Genomic DNA, 12,707 nt, shown 5'->3' with positions numbered 1-12,707 from the left:
AGAGGGAGGAACACTCCCAAACTCATTCTACAAGGCCACCACCACCCTGATACCAAAACCAGACAAGGATGTCACAAAGAAAGAAAACTACAGGCCAATATCATTGATGAACATAGATGTAAAAATCCTCAACAAAATACTAGCAAACAGAATCCAGCAGCACATTAAAAGGATCATACACCGTGATCAAGTGGGGTTTATTCCAGGAATGCAAGGATTCTTCAATATATGCAAATCAGTCAACGAGATACACCATATTAAAAAATTGAAGGAGAAAAACCATATGATCATTTCAATAGATGCAGAGAAAGCTTTCGACAAAATTCAACACCCATTTATGATAAAAACCCTGCAGAAAGTAGGCATAGAGGGAACTTTCCTCAACATAATAAAGGCCATATATGACAAACCCACAGCCAACATCGTCCTCAATGGTGAAAAACTGAAAGCATTTCCACTAAGATCAGGAACAAGACAAGGTTGCCCACTCTCACCACTCTTATTCAACATAGTTTTGGAAGTTTTAGCCACAGCAATCAGAGAAGAAAAGGAAATAAAAGGAATCCAAATCGGAAAAGAAGAAGTAAAGCTGTCACTGTTTGCAGATGACATGATACTATACATAGAGAATCCTAAAGATGCTACCAGAAAACTACTAGATCTAATCAATGAATCTGGTAAAGTAGCAGGATACAAAATTAATGCACAGAAATCTCTGGCATTCCTATACACTAATGATGAAAAATCTGAATGTGAAATCAAGAAAACACTCCCATTTACCATTGCAACAAGAAGAATAAAATATCTAGGAATAAACCTACCTAAGGAGACAAAAGACCTGTATGCAGAAAATTATAAGACACTGATGAAAGAAATTAAAGATGATACAAATAGATGGAGAGATATACCATGTTCTTGGATTGGAAGAATCAACATTGTGAAAATGACTTTACCACCCAAAGCAATTGACAGATTCAATGCAATCCCTATCAAACTACCACTGGCATTTTTCACAGAACTAGAACAAAAAAATTCACAATTTGTATGGAAACACAAAAGACCCTGAATAGCCAAAGCAATCTTGAGAACGAAAAACGGAGCAGGAGGAATCAGGCTCCCTGACTTCAGACTATACTACAAAGCTACAGTAAACAAGACAGTACGGTACTGGCACAAAAACAGAAATATAGATTAATGGAACAGGATAGAAAGCCCAGAGATAACCCCATGCATATATGGTCACCTTATCGTTGATAAAGGAGGCAAGATGGACAGTGGAGAAAGGGCAGCCTCTTCAATAAGTGGTGCTGGGAAAACTGGACAGGTATATATAAAAGTATGAGATTAGATCACTCCCTAACACCATACACAAAAATAAGCACAAAATGGATTAAAGACCTAAATGTAAAGCCAGAAACTATCAAACTCTTAGAAGAAAACATAGGCAGAACACTCTATGACATAAATCACAGCAAGATCCTTTTTGACCCACCTCCTAGAGAAATGGGAATAAAAACAAAAATAAACAAATGGGACCTAATGAAACTTAAAAGCTTTTGCACAGCAATGGAAACCATAATCAAAAGACAACCCTCAGAATGGGAGAAAATATTTGCAAATGAAGCAACTGACAAAGGATTAATCTCCAAAATTTACAAGCAGCTCATGCAGCTCAATAACAAAAAAACAAACAACCCAATCCAAAAATGGGCAGAAGACCTAAATAGACATTTCTCCAAAGAAGATATACAGACTGCCAACAAACACATGAAAGGATGCTCAACATCATTAATCATTAGAGAAATGCAAATCATAACTACAATGAGTTATCATCTCACACCAGTCAGAAAGGCCATCATCAAAAAATCTAGAAACAATAAATGCTGGAGAGGGTGTGGAGAAAAGCGAACACTCTTGCATTGCTGGTGGGAATATAAATTGGTACAGCCACTATGGAGAACAGTATGGAGGTTCCTTCAAAAACTACAAATAGAACTACCATATGACCCAGCAATCCCACTACTGGGCATATACCCTGAGAAAGCCATAATTCAGAAAGAGTCATGTACCAAAATGTTCATTGAAGCTCTATTTACAATAGCCAGGAGATGGAAACAACCTAAGTGTCCATCATCGGATGAATGGATAAAGAAAATGTGGCACATATATACAATGGAATATTACTCAGCCATAAAAAGAAACAAAATTGAGCTATTTGTAATGAGGTGGATGGACCTAGAGTCTGTCATACAGAGTGACGTAAGTCAGAAAGAGAAAGACAAATACTGTATGCTAACACATATATATGGAATTTAAGAAAAAAAAATGTCATGAAGAACCTAGGGGTAAGGCAGGAATAAAGACACAGACCTACCAGAGAATGGACTTGAGGATATGGGGAGGGGGAAGGGTAAGCTGTGACAAAGCGAGAGAGAGGCATGTACATATATACACTACCAAACGTAAGGTAGACAGCTAGTGGGAAGCAGCCGCATAGCCCAGGGATATCAGCTCGGTGCTTTGTGACCGCCTGGAGGAGTGGGATAGGGAGGGTGGGAGGGAGGGAGACTCAAGAGGGAAGAGATATGGGAACATATGTATATGTATAACTGATTCACTTTGTTATAAAGCAGAAACTAACACACCATTGTAAAGCAATTATACTCCAATAAAGATGTTAAAAAAAAAAAGTGTTGGTGTTTGAAGGGGGTTAGCGTCAGTTATCTTAAATTTGCTTAAGGGGTTCACCTTGCTGCTCAATGCTGTAAGAAAAATGAGGCATAACTGTAGTTAGTTACTGATTAAAAAATATATGTATATATTTGGCACTCATGGACAAGGTACTTAAACAAAACAGTTCACAGAAGCCTACTGATTATATTCTATCACTTGGGTGACTAAGGTAAATATGAAATACTTGTCAATTATAACGATAATTGCCACCCAAGATCCATATTCTTTGGAGCCTCTGGATTTTAGCTGCCCAGTTAAAGACTATTTCCTGACACTAAGTGTGTGATGTAATTAAATTCTGGCCAATTAGGTATAAGCGGGGGTGTTGTATGGCACTTTCAGGGGGCCTCCTTAAAGGGAGGGGCTATGCCCCTTTGTCCTGCTACTTCAGACACGGACGTGATGGTTGGGGCACTGTATGCATCTGGGTCATGAGTGCAGGTGGCCACTGTAGGGATTGCAGCCTTGGGTTGCCTGCCTCCACACTTTTATGTAAGAGAAAAATATACTGTTAGTTTCCGCAGGGTCATTGGGTTTCTTCATTAGCAGCTGAACCTAATTTAACTAACACACCCAGGAAAAGCCTATGGTGTCTTTCAGCTGCATCTGTCTGTCTGCTCTTCACTCCACAACTTGCCAAAAGAAGGGCTGAGACTCGATCTTCTAAAAGCAAAATCATCGTTCTTGGTGACCTCATTTGCAAAGAAACAGGATCGTTTAAGCTTTAAACAGATAGGTATTATTCTAGATCTATAATGCATCCTTACTTTTATCACTGGGAGCATTTTGAACTTTCTCTGAGGTGTTCAACTCCTACGCTATATACGCCTGAAGAATTGCTCTTTTTATTTTCAATGTTATTTTTTTCCCTCTAATTTACGTATTTAGTCATTTGTAGTTTACTTGATTTCTTCCTGTGTCCTTGGAATAAAATTTAAGTGCTGTAAATGGCCATACAGTGAAAAGCAAGTTTCTCTCCCACCTCATTGCCTAGCCATACAATCTCTCTACTTGGAGAAAATCACCCTTCCTTCCCTTCCAGGGAAGGGGGATGTATACACTAGGGATGTATACATGTATCAGTGTATACACTAGGGAATACGTATAGATCATCTCTTTTCCCATAAACGGTAGCATATTATAACACTGTTCATTATCATACTTTTTCAATTAAAAATACACCTTGACCACTGTTTCACACCAATTTAGACCTGTCTTATTCTTTCTTTGTTGTTGTTATACTACCTGGTTTATTGTTTATGATTTATATGTAAATGGATGGGCTGGGGTGTCAGGCCACACATCACACTAGTCCACTATTCCACTGTGTGAGTGAATCGTCATTTATTTCACCAATGCTCTACTGCTGAACATTTAGATTGGTTCGGATCTTTTGCAATGATCAACAATGCTGCAATGAAGATCCGAATCCATTAGTCATTTCAATTGGATGTGAATATGTCTGTAGGGCAAATTTCTAGATGTAGATGCTGAGTCAAAGGCAGGTGCATTTAGAATGAGGATAGATATCACAAAGGTGCCTTTCATAGAGGATGAAGCAAACTTCTGCTTACTCCCACCTACACTCCTGTATAGAGTGCCTGTTTTTCTACACCATCTCCAAAATAGAATACTGCTAAGCTTTCTGATTCTTGACATTCTCATGAGGGAAAATGGTATTTCACAATGCTTTAATTTACATTTAAAAAAATAGTGAATGAGGGTGAGTATTTCCTTCCCTGGGAACTATCTACTTATATCCTTTGCTAATTTTCTATTGTGCTGCCGATCATTTCTTACTGATCTGCAGAATCTCTTCCTATATTGAAAGAAATGGCCTTTGGTCTGTTTTATGCATTACAATGTAAATATTATGCCATTTTTACTTCATGTTGTATCTTTGCCATGTGGTATTAAAAAAGTAATTTTACTGGACTGTCTCAATCTTTTCCTTTGTGACTGACAGTTTGTGTCACATCTATAGCAGCATTCCTTACCGCAAGATTAAAAAGGAAAATCCTGTTATTTTCATCTTTTTGTTGTTTGTTTAAACATTCAGCTTTTCCACCCACGTGGAATTTATTTTAGCATAATGCTTTAGGTTTGGGATCTAAAGTTTTTTTAAGATGGGTTCCCATTTGTTTTAATATATTTTGCTAAATAATTGTGTTTTACAAATTTACCCTCTACTATAGGGTAAATGTAAAGGATGGGCTAAAAAGTAGTCATGCAGAGGAACAGTGTATTTTACACGTTCCTCTGGTATACAGGAAGACAGTTAAGTGAATCGTACATTCTTGAACGTATTTACAACATATAGTTGTAAGAAATAATTTTTTGTCAAATATAGAAGAGAATATTCTTCAGAGGTATGTTTACACACAGGCAATGCACCAGAACAGTGACATTTTCCAGGACCTGTCCAAGATGCTTGATTGAAGCTGTGGGTGATGGGAGGTCTGCAAGGTTCAGTGGGTAACTCTCACCCATGGACTCAGCATGCTGTCCACAGTCATGCAACGTACTCGTAAAGTTAAACCAGCTTAATTCTCACAACATCCCATTACAAATTACACACATCATGGAACCTCTCGTAAGTGATGTTCTCAAAACCTTAATTGCTAAATCTGCTCAGGCTGTGGTTGGTCTGATTAAACTGTAACCCAGAAAATTCAATGTTATATAAACACGGGTAGAAAAAGAAATGGGAAGCTTATCTTATTAAATAGTACTGAAGTATATGCATTTTGGAGAAGTAAATATCTGGACTCTAGTGATAAAAGATTACTGTAGTTGCACAGATAAGAGAAATACCTTACAGATGTATTGCACACTTTACAAAAATGCTTTCTGATCCATTATCACATGTGATTTTCAAAAAACTCTATAAACTAGATCCATGTCAAAACAAGAAAAAGAAGACATGGGTACCTTTAATAAAGGGAATAGTGCTCAAAGAATTATATCTTAAATGAATGACAGTCCTTGTTTTCAAACACAAAATCCTATTACTACGTGATCCTGCAATCCCTCTTCTGGGTATATATACCCAAAAGAATTGAAAGCAGGGACTTGAACAGATATTTGTACACCTGTGTTGATACCAGCATTATCCACAATACCCAAACATGGAAGCCACCTAAGCGTCCATCAACATATGAATGGCTAAACAAAATATGGTATTTACATACTATGGAATGTTATTCAGCCCTAATAAAGGAGGCAATCCTGTCACATGCTATAACGTGGATGAACCTTGAAGATATTACGCCAAGTGAAATAAACTGGTCGCGAAAAGACAAACACTGTGTGATTCCACTTATATGAGGTACTCAGAGTAGCTAAATTCAGAGAAAGAAAAAGTAGAATGGTTGCCAGGGACTGGGAAGAGGGAGAAATGGGGAGCTATTGTCTAATGGGCACAGCTTCAATTTTTCAAGATGAAGAAGTTCTGGAGATGGCTACACAACATTGTGAATCTACTCAACCACACTGAATGGACTGTACCCTTCAACATGGTTAAGATGGTAAATTTCATGGTATGTGAATTTTCCACAGTAAAACCCAAAATGTCTTTTCCAAGACCCACTTCTCACAAACCTGGCCAAAAACTTCTTCATTAACCGTGAATGTGAGGTCGAGGATGTCTGTGATGTTGTTGTCTTTCATCCATTGCAAGCTCTGGTGGAATTCCTCATCCAGATATTCCAGGTCACTCAAATCACAGGGCCTGGGTGTATTCAAAGGGAGAAAGGTAAACTGATTGTTTCAAAAAACAGCTGCCCAGACCTCATGCCAAAATGTGGTTATGTCACTCCTGGCTAAGGTGACACAGACGTATTCTAACAATTGGATACTTTTGAATATACTGATGAATCTTTTTAGTTCATTCAGTAGTTTTATATTGGAAAAGGAAATTTTAAAATGCTTACAATAATAAACACAAAATGATTACTGACTCAGGGGCTCTCCATGGCCGTTGGAGAAGGGTATCATTTGAAAACAACTAAATTATAGACAGATCAATTCTTTTTTTTTTCTTCTTCCAGTTTTATTGAGATACAATTGACATATGGCACTGTATAAGTTTAAGGTGCACAGCATAATGACTTACATACAAGGACAGATCAATTCTACTTAGTAGTTTCATGCAATGCTTGTAATGTTACTATATTTATATAAACTGATTTATATCTGTTATATGATGTTCTCTTATGCTTACATAAAATCTCCAAATGCATTTTTATTGGACTAAAAGGTTTATGTGATATCTAAGCACTCAGAAAAGTAAATCACCATAAACCTAACAGGAACGATTAGGGGAAAAACAGGGACAAAAGGGTCAGAGGTGCCAGAGAGGCCAGTGCCTCTGGTCCCACAGGCAGGGCCGGGTGGACACTTACAGTCTCAGGAGTGCCTTATAGAAGGGCCTTGTGAAGAAAGCGTCCAGAAGGTACTGATGGATCAGAGCCAGGCCTAGGATTCGACCACTAAACCTGAACCTGGAACACAGACAAGGCAGAGCAACTGAAGGGCAGCTGGGAAATTACACTGTTAAATATTTTCATTTGTGCCGTTATCTGATGTGTTTCTTCATAGTACTCATCTTTTAAGCTGCTTGAAAAGTTTGCAAATTGATGACACAATGGAGGCATCCATTCTTCTTATTCTTTACCATAAACAATGGCCATGAACTAGGTATGTACTAAGGAACCCTCCTCTCCCCCAAGTACCCAAATAGAATCATTTTGCTGGAATCCTTTTCTCAGACCTGAGAGTATAAGAACCTAAGTGATGAAAAGAGCTGGTGGAGGGGAATTCTGGGACCCTAGACAAACAGTCAGCATTTAAAAAAAATTATTTATTTTTTTTCTTTGGACACATTTTTTTTTAACATCTTTATTGGAGTATAATTGCTTTACATTGTTCTGTTAGTTGCTGCTGTATAACAAAGTGAATCAGCTCTACATATACATATATCCCCATATCCCCTCCCTCTGTGTCTCCCTCCCACCCTCCCTATCCCACCCCTCCAGGTGGTCACAAAGCACGAGCTGAGCTCCCTGTGCTATGCGGCTGCTTCCCACTAGCTATCTATTTTACATCTGGTAGTGCATATATGTCAATGGCACTCTCTCACTTTGTCTCATCTTACCCTTCCCCCTCCCCGTGTCCTCAAGTCCATTCTCTACATCTGCGTCTTTATTCCTGTCCTGCCCCTGGGTTCTTCAGAACTTTTTTTTTAGATTCCATATATATGTGTTAGCATATGGTATTTGTTTTTCTTTTTCTGACCTCACTCTGTATGACAGACTCTAGGTCCATCCACCTCACTACAAATAACTCAATTTCATTTCTCTTTATGGCTGAGTAATATTCCATTGCATATATGTGCCACATCTTCTTTATCCATTCATCTGTCGATGGACACTTAGGTTGCTTCCATGTCCTGGCTATTGTAAATACTGCAAACAGTCAGCAATGAACCTGAGGATCTGAATCTAAGGATATGGAAAGTTTTCTGGACCATGCATCCTCACCTATTCGGGCCTTCCAAAGATACCACCTGAAGGTTTAATGTGTGCCTGACCCTATGCTGGGAGGTGGGGGACTTGAGTATGAATCACATATGGCAGTTGTGCTCATGGTCAGTGGGGAGAAGTACGTGGAATCCCACTGTGGTAATCGGTAAGTGGAGCCTACATCGTCACACATGAAGAACAAGGTCTCTGCTGGGAGGAACTGATCACATAGACCTGGTCACCTCCAGATGTAAGGGCCTTCACTGATTCAAAACCTTGTTGGGGTAAACTGCTTCCTGACAGTTTTGCTGGCGATCTGCCTAGCTGCATGCCACGGCTCCCGAGGGCTTGGTCCCATTGTTGCCCTGCTCCTAAACCAGTTTCCCGTCTGCCTGGTCTGGCACGCTGGTTCCCTCACCCTGTGTTCTGCCCATCCCTGGTGCCTACCTCCATGATTGGGGTCTCTCCTGTCTCTTCCTATCTAACTAGATTTTCACCTAAGCATAGACTTAGCTGTGACTTTTCTCAGATCCTCCCAGTTGGAATTTCCAACTAAGCCATGACCTTTCATGAGGTTCTTTTTAGACTCAAAAGACTCTGTACTCTGTAACTGCTATAAAAATGGTTTAAATGAATAGATTGTCAGATCCTGTAATAAGTGTAGTCATAAGCCACACTTCAAATTGCCACTTTGGAAGGAGTCGATTCTTTTTGCGTGAAATAACATGTAAATATTATTGACTCCGGGATGACCAGAGGCGAGTAGAACGTTAGTAAAGGTGCTAAAGGGGCATCGTGGATGGGGAGGCTCATGGAACAGCTGAACATCTTACAGTCCTTGAGGCCGGGGTACACCATCGGTGCTGCATCCCCCAGGGCTCTTTCCTGATACCCCAATAACCAATGGGTCCCGAACATGGCGGCCACAATCCCGCGTACTCCATGCAGGCTTACCCACTCTAATGGACTCTGAGGCATCACAACTGATGCTCCTAACATGATGTGGGGCTGTGGCCATGTGGTGGAGACGGCGAGACCACCCACAGTGGGAAGAGAGCAAACGTCAACACAGAGGTGCCTGCCAAGAACCTCCCTCACTTAGAGGTGGCCCTGAAAGGCCTAGTAAAGAGAAATGGTAATCTCAGCAGGCAATAGTGTCTGCAGAAATGGAATAGATAGAAACATTACATGAGAATACTATTTTCAGCTCAATGTTAAAAAAGGGACTATCTCAATAAATTGTAAATTCTCCAGCAAAATACACGTTACTCAAATCTATTCAAGAAGAAGAGCTTAAATAAACAAATGACCATAGTATAAACTAGAAAACTTTGAGGAAAAAGAACTATGTTCAAAGTTGATGCTGGGACAGCCCATACATGGACAGAAAACACCCTTACTATTTAAATAGCTCCAGAAACCAGAAAAGGGTAGAAAACTTCTTACTTCATCATTATGAGCTACTATAACCACAAAATGGAATCTGGAAAAAAGGAAAGGAAACTAAAGACATCTCACTTATACATTAAAAACATCATAAATAAAACACAAGAGGAAGTACCAGTCCATTCCCTGAATAATGCCAGATGATTAAGGATGTTTGATTTTAGGAAACTAAGGACAATTTACTATTAGGCATTCTATTATTAAAATTAATAACGATGTCAAGAGACAAAAATCATATGGCTTTTCTTTTTTTTTCAGTTAGAAGCTGAAAAGTTACTTGAAAATATTCACCGTCTACGATATCACTTATATGTGAAATCTAAAAAAATGATACAAATGAACTTATTTACAAAACATAAATAGACTCACAGACTTAAAAAACAAACTTATGGTTACCAAAGGGGAAAGGTGGTGGGGGAGGGATAAATTACGAGGTTGGGATTAACATATACACACTAGTGCATATAAAATAGATAATCAACAAGGTCCTACAGTATAGCCCAGAGAACTCTACTCAGTACCCTGTAATAACCTATATAGGAAAAGAATTTGAAAAAGATTTTATATATATATGTGTGTGTTTATATATATATATATATCTGAATCACTTTGCTGTATATCTGACAGTAACACAATGTTGTAAGTCAACTGTACTCCAATATAAAATAAAAATTTTAAAAAATGGGGTAAAAGGGGACCAAGAAAAAAAAATATCCACTGTCCATTTCTGAAGAAAAAAAATCTTTGTAGTAAACAAGGAATAGAAGAATACTTCCTTACATAATAAAGAACATTCAGCTCTGCATCATATCTGACAATAAAAATACAGGGTGCTGGTTACCACCACCCTTCACAATGTTCCATCAGTTCTAGTCACTGTAATTCATTACAAGTGAAAAATGGGAAACAGATTAGAAATAACATTTATGGAATGCCTATTGGGCCAACACATATTATGTTATCTCGATCCTTGCTGCTCTATTTTATGACTATGGCTATCTTCATTTCACAAGAAGTCTAGGGTCAATAATTAGCCCCGGGCAAGTGGTACACTGGGGAAACTGACCCATATCTGCCAGAAGCCCGACCAAGCCTTTTCCTTTGTGTCCATTTTGAGAAGCTGGACAGTAGTGAGGTTAATCCTCTGGTCCAGGGGCCAGGCTGCCTGGTGTGTGACCTCGTGCTGGGACTTAACCACCTATGCTTCATTTCTTCTTCTGGAAAACGGTACCCTCCAGGTGATAACTATTATTATTTTATGTTGGCTTCCAATACCTCCTTGTGCTAATTAGGAATATTTTGATTCAAGTAACCTTCAACTAGTTTAAGCCAAAGGGGGAATTCATTATAAGGTCCTGGCAGTGTCTCAAGAAACGCAGGGTCAGGAATGCAGTTGAGCGTCAGGTACTGGGGTGACTTCACCCTCCCTCATCCAGTGTCTCCCCTTAGCTCTTCTCTGTGCACATCTGCTCCTTTCTTCTCTCTCACTGCCAACACGGCTCATGTCTCTCAGCCTGGAGTTCAAGCCCCTAGAGAGACCAACTTGACTTTCACTGACCTAGGTCCAAATTTCCAGCATGATTCCGTGATTGTCCCAACTCAGCTTGGATGTCCACCCTGCACCAATCCTGAGCGGTCAGGAAAGCAGGGTGTGGGGAAGAGATCTCGGAGTCTGGTATCCTGCTCAGCACTTTGAAGCTAGGATCAGCGTGGCTTGCCTCTCCACCAGGGGCTGGGATCAGATGGAGGGTGGCAGATGGGCTGTTTTCAGCACATGGGACTGCAATGCAGACCACCCACTGAGAACTGTTTATTTGCTTTGAATGGGGTCAGGCATAAGATGGAATTTCTAAAGGCAAAATTATATTGGTTTCACAGGCTGATGTGGGCAACTAGTAGGCCCTTGATATTTTCTCATAGCTGTGCGAGCAATCCATGATAATGTGGTTTGGCTTTATATAAACACAGACAGGATGGCTCATAGCCAGTCCAGTACATACAGTAAAATATATTCCAGAGAGATGAACTATGGTCTGGGATGTGTTAGTACAGAGCACATAATACAGGGACTGTACAATTCAAATCCAAACAACAGCTTAAAAGGCAGAGACGGGAATGGAAAGCCTTTCCCAGTTGATGAATTGCCCTGACAATCTCATGAGAAAACATCTTCCAGTGCTTGTACATCTCCTTTATCTATCTCACCCAGCTTGAACAACTGCTTGCTGGGAAATTGATTGTGCTTGTTGTCAGCATTGGTTGGAAATGTGTAGGAATTAGGAGACGGAAAGAAAGTCCTTTTCTTTAGCCTATGGATTGATCACTGGAGAAACTATCCACATAATTTAAGCAAAACAAAAGAAAAACAGTTTACTTTTTTATTTTATTTTATTTTGCGGTATGCGGGCCTCTCACTGCTGTGGCCTCTCCCGTTGCGGAGCACAGGCTCCGGACGCGCAGGCTCAGCGGCCATGGCTCACGGGCCCAGCTGCTCCGTGGCATGTGGAATCTTCCCATACTGGGGCACGAACCCATGTCCCCTGCATCGGCAGGCGGACTCTCAACCACTGCGCCCCCAGGGAAGCCCTCATTTAATAGACTCCAAAGTATTTCATTTTCTGAATGTTCTATGCTTGGTTTGGCCCTCCCCACGCTGATGGAAACCTAAGTGGTTTTCATCTTTACGCATCTGCTCACAGGTATTGGAGGGGGACAGCATACAGCCAGTCAACTCTGGGACCATGGGAGAACCTCTGAAATGGGCAGATGTCCCTCTTCAAGCATCCTCATCAACACCTCAGCACACATCCGGGAGATTAACTTGAGTTGCCTCGGATAAAAGGAACTGGAGCCACTCTGAGCTTTCCTAACGCTGCTGAGGGACATCACGGCAGGAAAGCTGAGAGCAACCAATGTTACTGGCAAAGGTTTATCTCACTTCCATCTCGGTTTTGCACACTGCAGTGAGCGTTCAAAGGCAACGGAGTTTCACATATTTCCAGCACA

The 12,707-nt window shown here is 40.1% G+C and overlaps 1 protein-coding gene across 1 annotated transcript in view; it reads right to left on the bottom strand.

The window, feature by feature from the left end:
- The window catches only part of HECW1 (HECT, C2 and WW domain containing E3 ubiquitin protein ligase 1), a 434,660-nt gene that overhangs the window by 16,216 nt on the left and 405,737 nt on the right, over window positions 1–12,707 (bottom strand). Inside the window, exons 24-25 of the mRNA XM_089917097.1 lie at window positions 7,137–7,235; window positions 6,334–6,463 (exon numbers count right to left, since the gene is read on the bottom strand). Coding sequence (XP_089773223.1) covers window positions 6,334–6,463; window positions 7,137–7,235 — 229 coding nt within the window. The remainder of the gene's footprint in view (window positions 1–6,333; window positions 6,464–7,136; window positions 7,236–12,707) is intronic.

The sequence above is a fragment of the Delphinapterus leucas genome, chromosome 9 (assembly GCF_059928025.1).
Source record: "Delphinapterus leucas isolate spDelLeu-1000000601 "Yukka" chromosome 9, BTC_Dleu_Yukka2, whole genome shotgun sequence".
Classification (NCBI taxonomy): domain Eukaryota; kingdom Metazoa; phylum Chordata; class Mammalia; order Artiodactyla; family Monodontidae; genus Delphinapterus; species Delphinapterus leucas.
The sequence above is the reverse complement of the archived record's forward strand: the minus strand, read 5'-3'. Positions and strand labels throughout refer to the sequence as shown.